The 21,088-nt window shown below is 35.6% G+C and overlaps 2 protein-coding genes across 2 annotated transcripts; both read right to left on the bottom strand.

The window, feature by feature from the left end:
• Positions 1 to 1,428: 1,428 nt before the first annotated feature.
• Positions 1,429 to 5,560, bottom strand: sumo3b (small ubiquitin like modifier 3b). Its single transcript, XM_041264796.1, has 4 exons — positions 5,430 to 5,560; positions 4,083 to 4,211; positions 3,338 to 3,409; positions 1,429 to 2,654 (listed from the first exon to the last, which is right to left on the bottom strand). The coding sequence occupies exons 1-4, from the start codon at positions 5,448 to 5,450 to the stop codon at positions 2,592 to 2,594; spliced, it is 285 nt and encodes a 94-aa protein (XP_041120730.1). The 5' UTR covers positions 5,451 to 5,560; the 3' UTR covers positions 1,429 to 2,591.
• A 3,015-nt stretch (positions 5,561 to 8,575) lies between these two features.
• Positions 8,576 to 20,926, bottom strand: pttg1ipb (PTTG1 interacting protein b). The gene is made up of 7 exons (XM_041264253.1): positions 20,573 to 20,926; positions 17,004 to 17,056; positions 14,740 to 14,848; positions 12,995 to 13,100; positions 12,668 to 12,733; positions 12,123 to 12,169; positions 8,576 to 10,413 (listed from the first exon to the last, which is right to left on the bottom strand). Exons 1-7 carry the CDS (start codon positions 20,655 to 20,657, stop codon positions 10,370 to 10,372), a joined length of 510 nt encoding a protein of 169 aa, XP_041120187.1. The 5' UTR covers positions 20,658 to 20,926; the 3' UTR covers positions 8,576 to 10,369.
• Between the last annotated feature and the right edge of the window lie 162 nt (positions 20,927 to 21,088).

Below are 21,088 nucleotides of genomic sequence, written 5' to 3'. Positions count from 1 at the left end.
TATACAAGCAGCCAATTAAATAAAAATACAGATCAAAATACTATACCTAATATATTCACTAAATATTTTATCAATTGTAGTTCAACAGTATATCTCAAGGAAATTCATATCACAGTCTCCCAACTCAGAAACCTTTAACATGATATATAAATTATTAGAAATGCAACCATTGCTTAAACATATAATCCACCAAATGATATATTCATTTTCATTAAAAAAAAAAAAAAAGTTTGGTACTGCACACCACCACCTCAAAGATGCACACACCAATTCCACCACTTAAAATGTGTCAGATGCCCACCCTTCTTGATGAATGGAAACTGTTTTCCACCACTGTTTTGAACAGAAGAAAACAATTTACGAGATCTGGTCCCCAATGAAACACGCTTCTACTGTGTATAAAAATAACAAATGTAATTTCTTTGGCTTAACTTCTTTTTGCAAATGGATTTTCCAAGGTTGAGATTTGTGTAACAACGTATTATGATTATTATTTTTTAGAAGCTGCAACCCATGGTTGTTGTGTGATAGCAACAGAACTCCCCCTCATCTACAAATGGAAAATATAACATTAAATATGAGCCAACAATACAATATGCTAGAAATAATATTTTAAACAAATACAGTCAGGTTAGGGTTAAGTACCTTAATTGGAATGGGCAATAACCTTTGAATGACTCTTTCCCGTCACTATATATTTCTGATGTGCACATATATACACTCACACAAATGTCTACAAAATTCTGGGTATAGTATGTGATGTGTATTTTTTACCTTTTTATGCCTGTAGTAATGTTAGAAGTATTCTTCAGGTTGCATTATGTAGCACAAAAATAAGTAGTTCATTGAAATACAGTTCCCACAAAAGACGAGCCGACTTTATGCAGATTTAAAATTATTTAACAAAACAGGATTTCGTTTTTGGTATTAAACCCTTAGTGTTAAGCCGATTGGCAAATAAAGGTTTAAATGCCCACAAAACCAGTTTATTTTTCAACAGGGCCCCATGATGTCATCCGAGTAAGCACTGCTATTGCACTTCAATTTGTATGCTTTGTTTGTTAAAACAAAAAGCCGACAGTCAGGTTTTCAAAGTTCCCTCAGTAGAGAGGTTTATCAGATGCAATTATGTATGTCTATATTTTATTAAAAAAAAAAAAAAAAAAAAGCATTGCCAATGTTAGATTTATTTTTAAAGTAAAAACACTGCTCAAAGAAAGAAAAGTCAGCTTCTTTTTGTAAAGGTATTAAATTGATATTGACAGTAGTTTGCACATGATGTGTTGAACGTGACACAGTGCGTCATGACATTCAGAAGCTGAATACCGAAGTTTCCCCACTGGCGATTACTTTTCAACTCAATTTAAGCCTCCACTGAAATTAGGTATACTATAGGAGTGTTTTCTTAAATTGACACGACAGGCAATCTGATTACCAAACTATATTTATTGTATACAGTAATAAAGAACAACAAATAAATGTACAAGTCAGTAGAGAAACATTACAGAATCAGTGGAATTTTCTACCCTGATGAAAAAGAAAATGCAGAAAGAAATACAATTAAAATGTTCTCCGCTAACAAGATTGCAAACTACTGGTGAAGCTTTCTTTTAGACCAGAATAGTCATGTTAATGGAGAAATGCCCTAATGCAGTCAAGGCAGAGCAAACATCCACTTATTCGCCACAATACAGGTAAGGAATAAGGAAAAAAAAACACATCCATTTCAGTCTACTTGAGACTTTTTATTATTTTGCTTTATGTCACACTCCCCACACAAAAAAAAATAATCAAAAACTTGATCAGGTTTGATATTAAAATGCAGACAATTTATTTGTTTTTGTTTTTTTATAGAGCACATTAAAATAAATTCTTGGATTTATTTATTTTATTACATTTTTTTAAAGCACGCTCTTGTGAGGAAAAGCAATATTAGCTTGAGTGTGGTTCTGGAGTCCCTTATGCTGCTACACACTTTATCCTTTTGTATATGGTTACTGTTCCAGCAAAACACTACAGAAATACTTGATGTTTTAAAAAAGTACTGCACCCAGGCATGTATGAAATTATTTCAACTACCCAGTCTAAAACACTGCCTTCTACGTGGGATTCAAAAAGCACATTTTAGAACCTTGCTGGAACAATAACCTGTTTTGGAGTCAACCCCTACAAAAAATATAGGGCTTATGGGGATGGCTATTCTAATAGACAAATAAAGAAACAAAGTCATACTTGTCTGTACCTTGTAAATGCACCGTGATGGCAGTTTAAATCATCAATTGCACCCCAGACCCCACCCCACGGAGTCTTAGTTCCCATTTTAAAATGTAAATTTTAAGACAGTCCCGTCCGTCCCCCCCACCCCCTCCTCTTACACAAATAGTTTATCTGCTAGCAAATTATGTCCAAACCAGACCCAAATCAGGTACCCATGATGCAACCAGGGATTAAAAACCAAGAACTGCCAAATGCCTTTCAGATAAATTTCAATTTAAAAAAAAAAAAATAATAATCTGAAAAATGTCAGACAGAGCTTAGTGAAGTGGGTCTGATCAGGGTCCGCAGTCCCTTGTAAGAAGGGAGATGTAGCTTTAGCACTCGCCACCGGTCTGCTGCTGAAATACATCAATAGTGTCTTCATCTTCCATCTCAAGCTGAAAAACAAACCAATCTTACCTTGAATACACATCTTTTTTGGAGCATTGCTTGCAATGTTATCACAAAGATCAGTGTTTAGTTTTTTTTGTTTAACAGAATTAACTTGAGTCACAATTGGTTTCTTAACATTAGCTAGTCCAAGAAGTGTTTAAAATCAGGGGCCTGTAAAACAAACCACAAAATCGGAGTATGATTCAAGTTTAGTAGAGATGTTTTGCCATTATCTTTTTCAACACACAGACTCTCGTCAACTAGACTTTTTGACCTTGATGACAGTGAAAGATTGCTGTACTAAATCTAAATTCCAGCCACTGGTATAACGCACAGTTCAATACACCCTAAAAAAAAGTTACAATTAATTATACCCAGACGCTATCGACCGAACGACTAATGAAAAAACATGCTTGGTTTGTTTACTTTTGATATCTGAATGGACTGAGTATTTTCAATAAAGTGGGTATTAAAAAGTAGACAAATGTTGCGAATAAGTCCTAGATTTCACTGAAGTCAATGAGTCATCAATAGCAAACCAGTGGCAAGCCATATATTTGTGGAGATAGGTTTATCTTTATACAAAGGAGTTTGATCAGAAAGTCTTGACAGTAGTTTGACGACTTAACCATTATGTCCATGTCAGAACTCTTCATGCATTTGTTTTTATAAAAGGGACCATTCTTACCTGTGCAGGTGTGTCGGTTTCATTGATTGGCTGACCGTCAAACCTGAATCTAATTTGCCTCATTGACAAACCCTAAAAAAAATAACCACAAAAGTTATACAATCTTAACCTATTACTCCTTATGCAAGACTAATTGTTTCCAAACATCAGCATTGTACTGGTACTTTGCAGTGTAAACGTACATCAGTTGAATACTGTAGACTGTTGAAGAATTACATCCAGCAAAAACATTTAAATATCAGAAACCTCTGGTCTAGCACAAAGCGCACATTTTAATTTGGGGCTCAACACTGGCTGAAGTCATGAGAAAGGCACTAAACTAAACAAGCCATTTGGTCCGAGTTCATGCATTCATAATTTTTGCAAGATAAAAATAAATCTCTCCACTGGCTTTGCTTTGCAGTCATCCTGTTTTGACCACATTGTCATTTTGCTACAACACGAGAAATCAAAGGCACAGGTAGCACATCCTATCAAAACCATAGAATAAACCCTACCATCAACAAACAGACTGGAGCTCACAATTGTTTTGGCATCTTTTACCAATATGCCTCCTCTCTTTTTTATACTTACATTTCATCAATTCAATAAGACCTAACAACAAGATTGCTGTAAATGTTGTACAGTTTAATTACAGAATTGAAGTATGGTTTCTACAGCTGCTATCAGCATGCACTTGAACACATGATTCTGATAACAGCATTCAAAGCCGCTATGTTTTTTCCAGGTCATTTTTTTTTCTTACCTGTCTTTCACAGTACGCTTTCATTAGTTTGCTGAGGGGAGTGTGCCTTTTAATTTTAAACTGGACAACTGACCCATCTTGGCCAGCCACCTTCAAGTTAATGTGGTCGTTCTCAGTTTTAACTGGATCCTAAAAACAAATAATTTAAAAAAAAAAAAAAGTCACTACCAGCCAAAGTATTTCTACAACAAGAGGGCACTGCTGCATAGCAATTTTCAAGGTAGATTTCTACAGAAAATCCTTATTACGAGAAACCTTAAGAAAGTTACTGCATAATCTGATATGATAAACACCTTTACTTAACCGATATGAATTGTTGTCCAAGTACAACACTTGAGTAATATACGTCTGGAAACGTTTTTTAGGTCCGCTGGGTAACTATTTCAATGTAACATCTACCTTGTCTTCAGGAAGTTCAGCTCTATACATATGTCCGCTCTAGCCTACCGTAAAACAACAGAAGACGAGGACTGTAAGGAGAACAGTTTCAGTTCATATGCTATATTAAGTTGGGGTCAGGATGCCTTAATGTTATCGGGCCTTTGAACCATGACAATTCAGGTTACTAGGTTGAAGTCATGAACTAACGCTGGCAAACTTAGATTCGATTCAAATTATGAGTCTGCAGTACAATTTAAAATCAACAAGAATGTATTTATAAACATTTCGGCCCACGGTGCCAATTTCATTTTTAATGTAGCAGTAAATCGTTTTTTGTGACTGCACGGGCCTGTTTGCAAACATCTGAAATGGCAACCAAGGCAACAGATGAAAAAACAGTATGTCCATACTCAATGTGAATACAGAATATATACATATACATACATATATATATATATATATATATATATATATACACACACACACACACACGTTACGTACGGCAACTTACACATTTTATTGGATGCTCGAGAAACGGAGGTTTAGGTATACCTGTACTACCTGCTAGTAATATTGTAATATTTACGTCGAAAACGTATCGCGGCTTTACTCCATTGCGCTTTCACAAATAAAATCGCGTTGGACTGAATTAGAAAATGAATTGCGCGGTACAAATAAACAATGGCGCAGTTTCAATGGAAGCTATCGACTCCCGTGGTATAAACCTGCTTGTTCTAAAAAATAAAAAATAAAAAAGGAAGAAAAAACATCAAATATACAATGAGAAAAAACAATTAGGAAAACACGGACATGTTTTAATTTTGCAGACCTTTGTTGTTTTTTTTTCTACCTCCAACAATGCGGCAACCTATGCGCCAATGAAACGCTTACAATTGTACACATTAATCATAATGTTAATGATTTTAAAGAAGAAGACAACATTAATGAAAATACAGTACATCTCACCTTTGGCTTCTCATCAGACATGTTAACGCTCAATTACAAGTTACTATATTAATTTTATCAGGAACTGCTTTTGAATCAACTCCCCTGCTTGTCTCTGCCGCTTTCGGGAACGCGCCTTTCGCTGGAAGCCAGCTCATTGATTGGAGGGTCGTTTATCACGTGACATTTGTTCTCCGGGCGCGCGAGTGTCATGGATGAGCATCCATTCAATTCACGGGGACGCGCGGAAATACGTCATACACCCTCAACTATATTTGGTTGTACCCAGGGGCAATGGCCCATTTTTTAGGTCTCAGATATTCAGACGTACTGTTAATTTATTTTGATTGTACACTTCACAAGAATTAACACTCTATTTCTTTATATAGTAAATATGTAAAACTATTATATACCTGTTATGAGGTTTTAGAGTATTATTAAAACCATTAAAAAATTGGCATATTTGTTTTACATGAGGACTAATTAATTTGTTATGCAAATTGTATTCTGTAATTTATATAACATTATACAGATAAATGGAACGACACACCAGGCTGTGATAGCTATATAAAGCAATTCCAGACTAGATGATTAAAAAGTATTATCCTCAGATTTTATTTAGATTTTTTTCTATGGAACCTATAGATTTTAATATGAAAGTCAAATACTACTTAATAAAGAAGATAGGGAATTTTAAAACATTAAATCTTCCACAATATGTATATATTTAATTTAATAAATCCACACAGGGTATTCTTTAGATCACTTTTTGAATGTATAAAACAATTTATTTTTCCATGTTTGTTTGCCAAAAAAATCTTCTATCATCATGTTATCATGACAAGAGCACACCTCTGGTATAAAAGGGGTCATCTTCACTCCAGTGTTGTCTTCAATTCATTGTAGAGCTTTCTATAATTCCACTTATCAAGTGTTATTGTACAGTATAAGCTTTTCCGAACACATTTCATCAGTACAATCACCATCTAGATTCTATTAATATATTTTCACTCTCAGCCAAATCATACTTTGCCAAGTCCACACACAAGACATGCAGTAATGCCAAAGGGCAGAGGGCAGAGTTGAGGGAGTGCCTCCAAACAACAATGAGAAATAAAATAAATAACTCTTAAATAGAGAGGGTGGTACAGGCCCCTGATCTTTGTTCAAACACAACTTCCTCTGGGATGCTATTCCAGTCAATATGCTTGTTCCATTTGCTTCCAGCACAAAAATACATTTTGCAAAGGTGTGTCAAGGGAGTGCCTGTCAGTTGTGTGGTGGTTTATGTGTTTACAGTTTTGAAATAAGAAATTTAGTAAATTCAGTGACAAATGTTTTGACTTTAGCTGAAACGTGTCAGTGAATTTATTGTTTCCTTTAATATTTCTACATTTTGGGTGTTTACAAAAACTCAAACTTGTCCTGGGTTTAATTATATTAAGGATATCCATTCATTCTGTGAGTCATTACAAAATATAAATAAACAAAAGAAACCAACCAAAAAACATCAAGAACAATTTTAACAGTGGACTATTTTATTAATATATGAAATTACACAAATGTGTCAGGTCCACCCTGTAAGTCAAAAGTGTTAAGATTAAGTTCATACCTACAGTATGTTAAAGCTAACCTTTACAAATAGTTATATAAGCATTACTGTGTGGTTAACATATTATGAACAGCTAACTTACTGAGCAAGTTTGAAAGCATACAGAAATCAATTTAACATATATTGCTTCTACATACTACATTATACAAGCTCTCCAGGAAAAAATAAAACAATATAATACAATTTCTTATTTTGACAAAGATTCAAATTACAAGCATACTCAGTATCAGGATTCAGTGTAGCCTGAATTTAGCCAAATCCTAAATTTGCAAAAGCTTGTGGGGGGAAAGCATACTTGTTCTAAACTGTACATTTTGTATAGTTAAGCGCTACCCACTAAAATGAAGGACGTTTTACAAAAGCAAAATTGGCATTTCATGGATCTTCTAGAAAACGTAGCTGGTTAAAAAAGGGTTAGAAGGTAGTTGGGCTTGGTGAAACAAATTCATGGTCCATGCAGTAGTTTTTTTTTTTTTTTTTTTTTTTTTTTAAATGATTCACATTCCTTCACAATATTCATCAGTTGCCTTTTCTTACAGACTGATGAAGAAACCAACCGACCTTTCATGCAGTGAAAGAATAACCTAACTGTAACCCCATGATATGCCATGGTTTGCTGTATTGGTGCAAGGTTAAAAAAAATTAAAAGAAATAGGATTGCTCAGTGCAGAGTTGCATTACTACCATATGTTACATTAAAATAGAGACACAAGGCTTACTTTACAAAACACAAATCTAAGAGGCATACAAAGAGGGGGGGCAGACAGCAGATGTATCTTTAAACCAAAGTACCTTTGAAGTAGCTGTAGTTATTTTGGAGTGTATACCTACCAATAATTGCTTTATTTAACCCTTAGGTCATTGGCAAAAAAAAGATGGTTGTTGTTCCAGTCTACCCTAGCCAGTGTCCACGGTAGAAATATTTCCCAGTCAGGATTCTAATTGGCTGGTATTTAAAAAAAAAACACAACACACACACACCACACACAAACAACAATATTGCCGCCTCCCCCTCAATCCTAAACATACCGGTATTTAAATGCATACACCTGTTCAAAAGAAGCGCTCCCATTAAAAACATTACTTCTCCCCAGTAAGGTGCAATTGATTGCTTTCGAGGCAACTATGATGCCTTTAAAAAATGTGTAAAACATGTAAATTACTACACAAATACTACTTTTTTTGCATAGAATATTAACAGTGTAACCAGTTAGCAATTATCATACAATAGTTCTAAATGATGTACAAAATGCAACTAATATGAACAAGGAATTCTAGTTGGCTCAAATATATTGAAATACACCTGAAAAAGAGGAGTCAATTTTGCTTCTACATACTTTTGTGAGCACAGAATTTAAAACAGGTTTAGTATCTTTTCACCCCAATGTAAACATTCTATCACAAACAAAGGAGTGCTTGCCTTCCCTCTACCCCTCAAGTCCTTAATTTTAAACCCCCGCCCCCGCCCCCCCGGGGCCCCCGCCCCGCCCCCGCTTCCTTTCTGTAGGAAAATTTCATGGCTGATTAAAGGAGTGATAACCATGCTCTGTCCTTCGGATGAGACGTAAAACCGATGTCCTATTGTAAGTGACTCTGCAGCAGCAGTTGTTGATGCATAGTTCACCCCCTAGCGCCTGTAAATCCCTTTGGATAAAAGCTAAATAATAATTAGAAGATTACCAAGGTTCAAGCTAATGTCTCCTGTGCTGCCCTACTGCACAGGTAAGTGTTTAGGTCTGTTAATCTATAGCGCTGCTTTAGTTTTTCTAAAATCTGCATAAATTAGCATAAATGGCTATTGTTGCACTTGCTAGTGCTAATGGTTATCATTCCTTGAAAAGGCTTAAAAAAGGTTCCAACAGTTGAACAATAATACATGCTTGGCTATTGTAAAACAGATTCCTGTAACAAATGCATATGCATTTCAATAGTATGCCTTCTTTCCATGAAGATAAATAAGAATAGTACATTCACAGCTTCCTAATGAATTCAATAGGACCACTGTAGAAATAACAGCTTTTCTGATGATGTTTCACATAACTATTTTAAATGTGTTACAATATATTTCTGGCTTACTGCTGATACTGCTATGCTTTCAAACTTAAAACAACCCACAACATTTGTTTTACTTTACAACTAAATCAAAAGGAAATAACAGTATGGTTATCATCAAATAAACATAATGTTCTGCAACAACATTTTAAATGAACACTGTTTCCCCATTTATAGTTTGGATAGCTTATACAATATGGCCTAGGCTATTATGAAGAATTACAACTGTTTTTTCCTTATAAACTCAGTGACTATTGCTTTTGCTGCTACCAAACACCATTGTTTTACTGTAAGTGGTGCAACAGCAAATGAAAGCCAACGATCAGTCAAAATCCACATTAACATTTCTTCCCCTGTGGTACCAGGATGCAGCAGTTTACATACCGAGTTTCATTATTCTCAAACCAGCCTACAGAAAGATATAAGAGAATGTTTTGGGTTTTTTTGTTTGTTTTTTAATATTAGCATTACAACTTTTTTCACCTTATCCCAATGGCAAAAAATAGTTTAAAAAAAAAAAAAAAAGGATTCAAACATGATTTTGAAATTATATTTATGGGAAGTATGAAAAAAAAGAAAAACCCCAGATACAGTGACTTTAGCTATTTCTTCCTTTAAAAACAGAAGTTTTATATCAGCAGGTCCATATTATCTTGTTAATAGCATACTAGAAACCTAGTGCAGGTTTACACTTTTTATATACAAGGAATTGCCTTTGGTGTTTCATAATCACCCTGGTGTCCTGCTCCAGTAGAAGCGCCTCTATTTTCTTAAAGCCACGGTTTATCTCTTGCAGATTGTGTTATGGATTTTTACGTTCTTTAATCTCTTCCACTCTTTTGCAGTCATGTATAGAATTCTAAAATATTGTACACTACTTTAAATGCTTATCTGGTTATAATAAATGTTTTAAATCTTACCCAAGAAAAACATTTAAAACAAGTGTAAGCTACAGTATCGCTACCTTGCTTTTTAGCACAAGGCAGCAAAAACATATTTAATTCTAAGGGCTGGCACTTGTGACAAGCCATTAACAAAAAAAAACCTTAGCTATCCAGTATAAAACTGGTGAACTATGTCAAAGATAAACACTGAAATATTTCATGCTGGAAATTAATTTCCATCGTACACCACCACCTCAACCATCCCCGCTTTATTTACTTAAAGTGGATGTAGAAATTTAGAACTAGCAATACCGAGGATGGCAAGTTCTGGTTTGTGGGAGAAATAGCTTATTAAAAAGTCACTGGTTTGGAAAAAAGGATTATGAAGTTTTCTGGCTGTTGACCAAGTGGAGTTAATTGTTCTCAAACTTGGAGTAAGGGTTCTCCTTAGCCAATCCTAAAAAAAACAGAAAACGAAATAATTAACTGTGTACAGAGACAAAGTAAACTAAGGGACTTTAAAGGACTGTAGGGAACCTTTGACACACAGGGCAAGGTCACAGTACATGGCCAATTCTCATTTGCCAGACACACACACACATACATTCATAACTTTAAAAGACTTACTTAGAAAACTAAGGTCAATCTTAAGAAACTGTATTAAAAAAGACATTTCGGACAGTTCCTGTACACTCGTTTGTCTACTTGAGTTAAAAAACTTTACAATATAATAAATAACCACTGATTTAATATGCTAAGATTTCCAAGATCTTCAAGAATGTACTGATTGTAAATGTTCAAACAAAGATTTTAATAGTTCTATCTAGCCTGGCAGCAAAGAAATGTTCAAATAAGCACACGTGCACACAGTCTTCAACTGATGCCAGAGACACAACAGATTTCCTTTGACACCAGCAGAGGGCACATGAAACAGTTAGGGGATCTGACTTATTTGTAGTAGTTTGATCCATTTGGTTAAACATAATGTTTAACCTTTTCAGGGCCAATGAGGTCTAGAAATGTTTCTGATTTAAAGGTACTGAAGTGTTTGCTTTCAGATTATTTTAATATTTTACAGCCAAACATCAAATATGGATACGAACAATTTCTAAATCCCCCCCCCCCCCCCCCCCCAAAAAAAAAAAAAAAAAAAAAAAAGATAATTATCTAGTTCTAAAAAATGCAATTAACACTAGAAAGACAAGATTATAATAATATTTTTTTGAACTAAGGCCTGGACCAAATCAAAACTTTGACAACCCACTAATCGCACTTAACAAAACTATTTAATAGCGTTTTCTTATTTCTTCTACTTATAAAAATAAAATGCAATGAAATAGATTTGTTAAGTGCGATTAGCAGTTGTCAAAGTTTTTATTTGGTCTCAGCCTAAGAAAGATTATGTTTTTCTATTGCTGAATTGAATTATTTTATCCTTTATTTTCTCCCCAATTTAGAATGCCCAATTATGCTCCTTGCAGTGCCAATTTGACACAACCTCCAGAATCCCCAGCAAAGACTGGCGACTTTGCCAGGAGACGAGCCTGCACTCCCCAGACTGCATGACTCGCCAGACACACCACGTGGCCATGCTTTCACCAGGTGAGCCACTTGGGGACCCCTGATGAATTAACTTTGAGATTATTCTTGACTACTTCTTAATGAAGGAAAAACTGCTGAATATAAAACTTTTCTTAACTAACCAAGTTATTTTTGGTATTTTGCCTGAAAAGGAGAACAGCGATTCCAAGAAGGATCTGTACCAACAAATTGTTCCTCGGGTTACATGACCCAGTTAGATGAACACCGAACCTATTTTTTGCAAAGCTGACAAACCACAATTTGATACTGTACACCAAGAGTGATAATAGGGTAAGGAATGTATTATTCCCATAGTTTTAGAAGATGGGGCTGCAAGCATAACACATCCTACTTTCTTTAAACCAGCACAGTGAAAAGAGTTAATAGATTTTATTGTCTTACAAGACACGCATTATTCCAATAAGCTGGGTTATTTGCATACTTTGAAACAGAAGTGGGTATTTACAAGCACATTTCCGCATAACTAGTTTCTCAACAAAGTCACTTAATTATAAAGCACATTTAGATAGAGGTGATGAATGTTGTTTTGTAAATACAAACTGCCAGACTTATTAAGCTACTCACCATACTTGTTTCTGATTTCATCATGTCTGACCCTCATCTCAGCTTTCCTGCAATGGCATAAGTAAAAATGGTCTTTCAGGGTACAATTAATGGATTGATTGCAAATCAAAAGACAAAATCTAACTTTCAGAATGTTTATATTGCACACATTTTGCTGCCATATCTGATACAAAACTGATGACTCCATATTATGTTCTAATACACCAAATGATAGCTAAATAAATGTCCTTGCGTTACACAGCAAGATAGTCAGAAAGACAGACGCTCGTAATAACTTGTGCTAAAGAATGTACTTAACAAGTTTTATCAATTGAAAAAATAGGTTCTCCAGACATGCATAATGCAAAATAGAATCTGCCCTCAGATAATCTTAATACCCCAGTTCTTTAATTTATTAAATTCAGCTGGTGTTTCTTTTAAGGTTAAGGATTGAGCATGTTGAAGATGCAGCAGTATTAAGATCCACCGCAGTTTACCCCTTTAATTTTATTATTGTGGAACTTTGTTATAAATCCGTCACTGTACAGGACCTTTTGTTTGCTTACCTTTCCTCCTGGCGGATCTTCCTCTGTTCATTCTGACGGTTGATTTTTTCCTCAGTTTTATCTGGTCTGAAACAAACCCAAAGCAAAAACATGTTAAATTTTGAACGAACAGAAACTGCATCATTTCTTTGCAACGAAATCAGACAATTTAGTTGCAGTACACACAAAATCTTTTTTGAAAGTAGAGCAGATGCAGCTGGAAAACATTTCTGCAAATATACCGCATGGAAGTTTCATTACATGAAACAGCTTCCAGAGTAAAGCTATACATTTCATGGACACTTGCAGGCAAAAGTCCCCTTTCGGAGGTAAATTTGAGACACTCACCCTCTAACCTTCTTTTTCCTGCAGCAGCAACAGCAGCAAATGAGAACAGCAAGCAGAAGAGCTCCTAATATCACAGACATGGCGATGATCAAAGCCTGGAAATCCACTGAAAAAAAAATGCAAACTAATTCAGTTAACATTCGGCCAAAAACAAAAAAAAAAAAAAGATTAAAATATTAAATATGAAGGAAAGCCTCTTTTTTGTTTTACCTTTTGGCATTTCAGTCATGATGCAGCACCTTCAGCATCTGTACAGCCCTACAGTATTAGTTTTACAGAGTAGCCCGTGATGGAAAACAAATATGTTCTAGAACCCTTCCAAGCATTCTTATTATCACACATCACGATCATTCCACAGTAAAGGGACGTCTACTTTCTAACACTCGGAATACACACTCAGAAACCTGTCTCTCATTAGGCAAGCAAAAATTTGAATAAGAAATAATCCAATGGTGACAGTGTTAAATACTATGCTACAGGGGGAATTTTAACTATGGGCTAGATGTAGGTCTGTTAAAGGTTTAGCAGCTATTTAGCTTAGTGCCACACTCAACAGTGCAGGTAAACAAGTTAGTTAGGTGGACATCAATTTCTGTTAAAAAACAACAATAAAGATAAAGAAAAGCTTGCTTTTCTAACCCATTAGGTGACAGTGTCTGCATGCAGTTTTGACAAAACCAGTTACCAAGATACTGCCTTCAGCAGCTCAGTGTGCAATAAACATAAGGTTTCATAATATATTTCATTTGATTCTGTTTTTTGAACAGCCCGATTAATTACGAGTAGAACAAAATTAAAAAATAAATAAATAATGGCAATCATTTCTGAACTGACTGTGTCTGAAAACCCCCAGGTGAATTTTTCTAGGAAAATCTGAGACGGAGAGGCAACATGTAGGTCACCAGAAAAAAAAATAAAATAAATGTAGATCATGACCTACATCCACAATATGTACTCTCAAATTTAAATGTGACAGATCTCCCTTCAGATGTTGCTGTTATATTTTCCAAGTTTGTAGTCCACACAACAAACATCACCAGGGATACCGCAACAACCAATACAACAGAGAGCAATCTGATAAATCGCTCTTTGTCGGTGTTCCATTTCTGCTGATCATTTTTTTTATGTATCATGCTGTCTGTGTACAGACAGATGGATAGGCATCTTCTTATATCTGAAGCATTTCCAAGTTTCATCACAATTGGATGAGCCGTTTTCTAGATCTATATAAAACTAAGTGGGATAAAGGACTACCACGTGCCTCCAGATATTACCAATACACATTCGATCACAAGATCGAGTAAGAGTAAAAAGAAACCTGGCAATACATTTAGACAGAGGTTTTGATGTCTGCAATGTCTTTGTATGTTTAATGCAGTTTTAAACTCTAAAGAGTTGCATAGGGATAAAAAGGAAAGCACACAGCTTGTACCAAATGTCCATACATTTAATCTCAACCAAGGTTCCCAAAACATGGGGTCCTATTTTCTTTTGTATTCATTGTTTTTGCAAAGGCACATTAAGGAACCAGCAAGAAACTTCTTAGAACAATAATCCTGTAAGTTTCTTGGTATTTTTCCACCATTCCAATACCAAACAGTTTAATGACAGTGTTCATTTTGTGTTTCAACTAAAAAAGTGCCAGAAACAAGCTTTTGGCAAAGTTGTAGGACAAGTTAAGTCAGTTTAACTGTAATCAAAATGTTCCATACAGTTTCTCATGAGATAGTGAGACAATGCCTTACCCCAGCAGACTCCCCATCTGGCAGAGGGCAGCTCACACAGAGACCTGGGAGGAAGGATCGTCCTCACTGGGTAATCGATACACTTCTTGTTTGAGTTGCACCATAAACACTACAACACAAAGAAAAACAAAAAGTGTAAGAATTAGCTACGTAAAAGCACATTAATGTACTACCACCTGTCAATTGTGCTAAACAGCCATTTATAATGGTGACGTCAAGTATAGGTCAGCTACAGCAATACTCAAAAGTATTAAACTGATCCATAAGATTCACAGAAATCATTAAATATCAGACATGGGTATTGAAACAGAATATTTAGTATACCCCATGCTCTCCTTACTTTGCAATAAAAACAATGCAGCTTAATACAAAATAAACAGAGTGGCACTTTATAGTAAAAAGTCAAACAATTAAAATAAGCCTATTTATTTCACCCCTCTCCCCCCTCTCCAATGGTTCAATGAGTCAATGGTTCATCCTAATTGACTTTTGGTTTCACTCCAAACACCCCATGGCCGTTTACTCTGCAAGTTAAAAGGTGGGGGGGGTCATAACTCAATAAATATAGTACGAAAGACCTTGTTGTAAGCTTTGAATTAAAGGGTTTTTTAAAACTGTCAGATAAGGCTTGCATATATCAGCATGAATTCAGCACATGCCCTGGAATGCATAAGTCATAAAATTGGGTTGTGCCTTGTGAACAGGATGGCTGTAGGGGTGACGTCAGGCCAGAAAGGCACACAGACAGACAGTACTGGCAGTTGAAACTGAGAAGCAGCAGTGTTTTTAATTTTCTCCTTCTCTCTCCACACCCATGCGCCACTCAAACATACAACCTGAGAGTAAAAACATGCATCTATACGGTTGTGCCGGGATTCAATTACCAATTAATTATTCACTTGAATCTTGGCACGTGAACTAAATTGTGCAATCCCGTGCTCACGTACTATTACATACTTTATCTGCATGTGAAGTGATTATGCAATCACCGTGCCTAAATCACTCGTGCTACACAGACCCATTTATATACTGTGACACCAATACCTATACACCAACATTAACACACCACACGCAACACAACACAAAATCCACACATGGGCAGGGCATTCTACCACAGTGTGTAAGAGAGGGTAGATGGCTGGCTGAATTGTGTGACACATAGCTTGTAAAGTAGATAGTGAGGACAAAGGAGAGGAGACATGGTGGAGCAGTGGGAAGTAATTTAAATGTGTTTCTCTTTGAAAGAGCTGAGATGGGAGAAAGGGGGGGTTGTGGTTTTGGATGTAACGTGATTTTCTGCAAGTAGACTTGAAATGTGGTTGTAAAGCCGAGATATAGATAGATTTTTATATATATATATATATATATATATATATATATATATATATATATATATATATATATATATATATATAGAGAGAGAGAGAGAGAGAGAGAGAGAGAGAGAGAGAGAGAGAGAGAGAGAGAGAGAGAGAGAGAGAGAGAGAGATATTATTCTGTATATTGCTGTGACTGTGCTCAAAAACTAAACATCTACTTTGAAGCCATTGAAGAGATGCTACTCATTGCTGTATTCAAAGCTATTTGTTTCCACAATAAACCAGCACCTGTTTCTGAATTAAAACCTGTGCTCAAAAGGAGAAAGTATGTGCAATATAGATGGATTGTAAACATTTACAATGTAGAATAGTCATGTTCCGAGTGATTACCTAACCTGATCTGAGAATACGTTAGGATCCCGAGGTACATTCAAATGAGCTCAAGTGGCCAATCTAAATACTGACATTATTTAAATTTGAAAGAAGTCAAAAGCTGACTATTTACTAACTTTTAAAGACAACCTACTCTAAGAGACTAACACACACTGTTATAGAAGTTGGTTTGCACACAGATCCATTTTTTTTAATGATTTAAACAGCAGTTGTGTTATTTAGACCTTCCAGCATTAGCAGCAATTAAATCAGCCCCGTTCTCTATACTATAAGAATGCACTTGCACAGAGGGGAAGGCAGTCGTTAGTAAAGAGAGAACATCAATGATGATTGGGCAACAGAATGTCCTGAATAACATGTTTAGCCAAATTCAAACATTTCACTTGCTATAAACCCCCAAACGCGCTCTCCTGTTTTTGTATGTACTGTCGTTTTTTTAATACATTGAAAATTACTAGGTCAAAAGAAGCATGAGAATGCCCTTACTGGCACAACCTGTACAAAATCAAGTTGATGATCTCATGAATGCAACAAACAGTGCCAGGTACTCACCGAAACATTCTTCAGGCAGACTTCACAACTGGTGTTACTGTGAACTGAACAAGCTGTGAAAGACACAAGACACGATAAACAAGGTATGTTAGGACCATACATAACCCCCTGTCAAGGATGAAAATAACACAGATGTCAGTACTATGAGCTACACTGCATGAGGACTACTGTCCCATTAATACCACAGCAGTTTCTTAGTGGTTCACAACATATAGCCTTCAGTAAAACAAAATAAATAAAACAAATATTCTGTATTCACTTTGTAGGAATTGCAATGCCTTCAAAATATGGACATTTTTTCCACAGTGCAGAGAAACATAATTTGCTTACAGGCCACCTGATGTATTTGAAAACACATTAACTATGACAAGCACCATGTCCCTGATGTTTACACAGGAAGTAAGGATCACGAGATGCATTCAAAATGTAAAAAGCTGCTGCTTCATTGCACTCTCCAGACCTACTGTAATGCTCCTTTCAAAATAAAACATTATACTATAGGAATAATATACTGCCACATTTGTGTTTAATGAAAAACAGTACTGTACATGTGCTTCCAACTTTCTTATGACAAGGATACTCAACCAAAAGCCCTTGTGGAATTATAAATCATTGCTAGGAGTGGTGCTCTACAGAGTTTGGTTATCTCTATTGACTTTGCAGGAGAACAAGGTTAGCAGTCTATATAAAACTGAAGTCGGTTTTATCTCTTAAATGCCAAATGGTACTGTACAAACATAATTCCAATACAAACCACCCACTTGTAACGTTCGTTTCAAGGTCTAGGTCAAACATACAGGATTTATTGTAATACCAAAAAACACTAGTGTACATGTAGTATACCGAATGTCCTAAAATGTGGTGTTAACCCATATGGGGGAAGTGATGTTTGAGGAATATTTTTTTTTTTTTAATGGTCACTTCCACATGAGGTTAAAACCACTTTAGGATTTAGTCTCTATAAAAATGTGTACAACAATACATCAGTTCTCTACAGTGTAGCAGAGACAGTTCAGGGTGTAATTTTACATTCAAATGGATAGTGCTATAAGTTTCAGTAACAGGGGAAAAATGCCTGATACTCAATTGTTTACACACTTGCAGGGTTCAACATTAACCATGGCCAAGTAGAGATTGCAGTTCGGCGTGTAGTTATGAAGCACCACAGATTACATTTTTCACTTTATTGTGTAATATAGTATTGGGCACATGGCTTCCATTTCATGAATCAACTTTAGTTCCTTTATTGATACTGCCCCCCCTCCCCCCCCCATTTGTTTTAGCCAAATCGGTAGAGAATGTACAAAAAAAAAGTCTCACAAAAACATCGTTATCGCTAATAGTAAAAAATCAAAATGCCACATTCTGTATGGACAACTAACAAAGTTTGGGCTGGTAATTTAAACTACCTTTGGGGACTATAAATTGGAATGTGAAAAAAAAAAAAAAAGGTTTACTTTTAGAGAATACAGAATTCTCAAAAAGCTACTGTAAATAACACATTGGTTGAGGTCAAGGAATAATATTTAAATGTAAAACTGACACAGAATACAGTACAACCACCAACTATGAGGCTTCATAAGACTAAGCAGTCTTCAACCTCTATGCAGACATGATACTCAAACAAAAGTAATTCTGACTCTAAAAAAATAACTAAACATCTTCCAAAAGGCCACAAGAGACCTCTTCCTAATATTTAAGAAAAACCCAGAGTCTCCATTCATAATTGAAATTAAAATTAATTATACAGGAGGCCTCCTTTGAAAAGATCTACACATTTATTGAAAAAACAACTATGGCCGCTTCCGTGACAACTATTAGCCCGCCAACATAGCTAGACTGGCCACTCTGGAGTTCAGTAGCTCAGCAACATCTGTTATTTACGGTTGGTAGGTGAAATGAGGCAACTGGCAGGACGGCAAGAACAAAGATTTTCAAACCGGGCATTTCATATTGGGCACAACACAAGCAAAAATAACTGGTACCATTTGTTTTTAGTTTTTAAGGACAGACATTTTCTCTAGGGCACATTTCTCCATCCCATATCTCTGAACTCTGAGGGTGTAATTCAAATTATGATACATTTCAACAAAAACGTATATATATTTTTTTAAATGCATTTTGTTGTGTTTGAAGACAAGCAATGTACTAAGCAGGTCAGCAGGCTGATTTCTATACTAATTATATAACCATTCAAAACTACAGTATGTCAGCATGTGTGGATATTTGGGGGTTTACAAGCACTTAAAAAATTAGGTTACATTGCCCCTTCCAAGAAGCGTTTAAAAACTGTAGGAACAGGTCACCAATGAATCGCTGGTTGTTTCCCACTCTTGAAGGCTTTATTACTTTGGTTTTTGCTAGGTCGCTTTTATATTGCACTGGAGAGGTATAAAGTCTGTTTTGTATCAAGGGTTGCACTGGCAGTAAAAAAAAATAAAAACAAACCTGACAAAACTGTAACATAGTGGATCTTTATCAAATCTCTATACTCCAGTCCTTTTTTTGAATAGTTTTGTAGCTGGATAATGCAGTTTGATAACAGAGAGTTATTGTATTTCCTGAATAAACTTCCCACATAATCATGTGACACCAAAGAATGAAGCAATAAGATCACAGAATCTCAGCATTAAAAAAAAAACTAGTAGCTTTACATAACTGGCCATTCTAGCATACCTTAACTAAATAGGGTCAATGTCCTACACTGAATTAAATTAAACTAAATATACATAATATAAATTAGTTTACTGGTCTGCATTTTGAACGACCTTTTCAGGTCGGCAGTGTTGAAGTTAAAGTCAGTTCAAGACTGTTGATCAGACTTCTTTGACTGGACATATCATTGGTTGGTTATCAATGGCTTGTCAGTGGAACAAACGTACCATTTTCATGACTGGCCAAAGTCAAATGTAGCTTGATAAATGTACCTGTGTGCCATCCCACAAGCTTAATCATCAAAACTGACGTCAGTTTGGCCTGACGAATGCATTGTAAAAGCACCGTATGATAATACAAAGATTAACAAAGCTTGGAATGGGATTTGTGAATGCCCCATTAAATACATTGTCATTTCCTTTCTTTTAGGTGTGAGTCTGCTAAAATTGATGAAAATGATTAGGCCATAAGACTTGGCACGTCTGCTTACCAAAATAGTGACATTCTTTTAAAAGATACTACCAGATAAAAAATTTAAAAAAAAAAAAAAAAAAAAGGAATTCTGAAAAACAGTCCACTCCGCAATGCCCCTCTATCGATAGTTTTCTAGTTATTTCAGTCAACATTAAATGTAATATGCACCCTACCTATAGCGTAGTAATTAAACAATAAAACGTTTGGAAGTGGTTTTCAGAATTGTTTTGGGTGTCAAAAAGTACCATAACAAAATAACCATGTTCTGAAACAAAGACTGGTGATTATGAATATATATTTAAACTACTGCTCCACTGTATGGCTAAACAGGTTTAGGGAAGTTGAGTAAATAAAAATTGAAATTTTCAGTTTGTTGCTAAACTACAGGTTCTTACACAGCCCAACAGTTCAAGAATTAAGAGAAAACTAAAACAATTTACCTGAACCAGGCGCGACAGTCTGTCCCACGATTAAACCTAGATTAAAAACAACCAACACGAACGGTACCACAATCCGTAAATCCATTTTTAAAAAGGAAAAATAAATCTTTCTGTTATTCACACAAACGAATGCCCGCTTTTTTTTCCAAGAGGTGACGGGGGATAAAGTTTCGTTTTGCTAGTTATGGCCAACTTTTTTGTCTCCCTAGCAATATTCACCGTTACCTGGCTGTCTGAACAAATATTTGTAAATCTCACTATGCTATACCCACACGCAATACTAAATAAAACTTTACTCCGTAGTCCCAAGAACTCCTCAGGGAGCAGTGAAAGAAAGCAAGAAGGGCTGGTTCATATCACGTGCCTACAGAGAGCGCGCGTTGGATTTGTTAATTTCACAAATGACATCATGGGCAGACATGTTTTGATTTGCCCAGAAGGAAATCGGGTTGCTGTTTGTTGGCTGCCATATTTTGGGGTAAAGATGCACTTTTTTGATGAGAAATTAAGAGAATT

The sequence above is a fragment of the Polyodon spathula genome, chromosome 11, assembly GCF_017654505.1.
Source record: "Polyodon spathula isolate WHYD16114869_AA chromosome 11, ASM1765450v1, whole genome shotgun sequence".
Classification (NCBI taxonomy): domain Eukaryota; kingdom Metazoa; phylum Chordata; class Actinopteri; order Acipenseriformes; family Polyodontidae; genus Polyodon; species Polyodon spathula.
The sequence above is the reverse complement of the archived record's forward strand: the minus strand, read 5'-3'. Positions and strand labels throughout refer to the sequence as shown.

Bases quoted from the DNA above. Each gene is read 5' to 3' on its own strand.
- sumo3b (XM_041264796.1), bottom strand. From the start codon at position 5,450: ATGTCTGATGAGAAGCCAAAG. The intron at 3,410-4,082 runs GTAAGAAAAAAA...TATTTTTTTTAG, and splicing joins AAGCGTACTGTGAAAGACAG to GGTTTGTCAATGAGGCAAAT. The intron at 2,655-3,337 runs GTAAGAATGGTC...TTTGTTTTTCAG, and splicing joins AAACCGACACACCTGCACAG to CTTGAGATGGAAGATGAAGA.
- pttg1ipb (XM_041264253.1), bottom strand. From the start codon at position 20,657: ATGGATTTACGGATTGTGGTACCGTTCGTGTTGGTTGTTTTTAATCTA. The intron at 17,057-20,572 runs GTAAATTGTTTT...TGTCTTTCACAG, and splicing joins GACTGTCGCGCCTGGTTCAG to CTTGTTCAGTTCACAGTAAC. The intron at 13,101-14,739 runs GTAAGGCATTGT...TTTTTTTTTCAG, and splicing joins CAGATGGGGAGTCTGCTGGG to TGGATTTCCAGGCTTTGATC.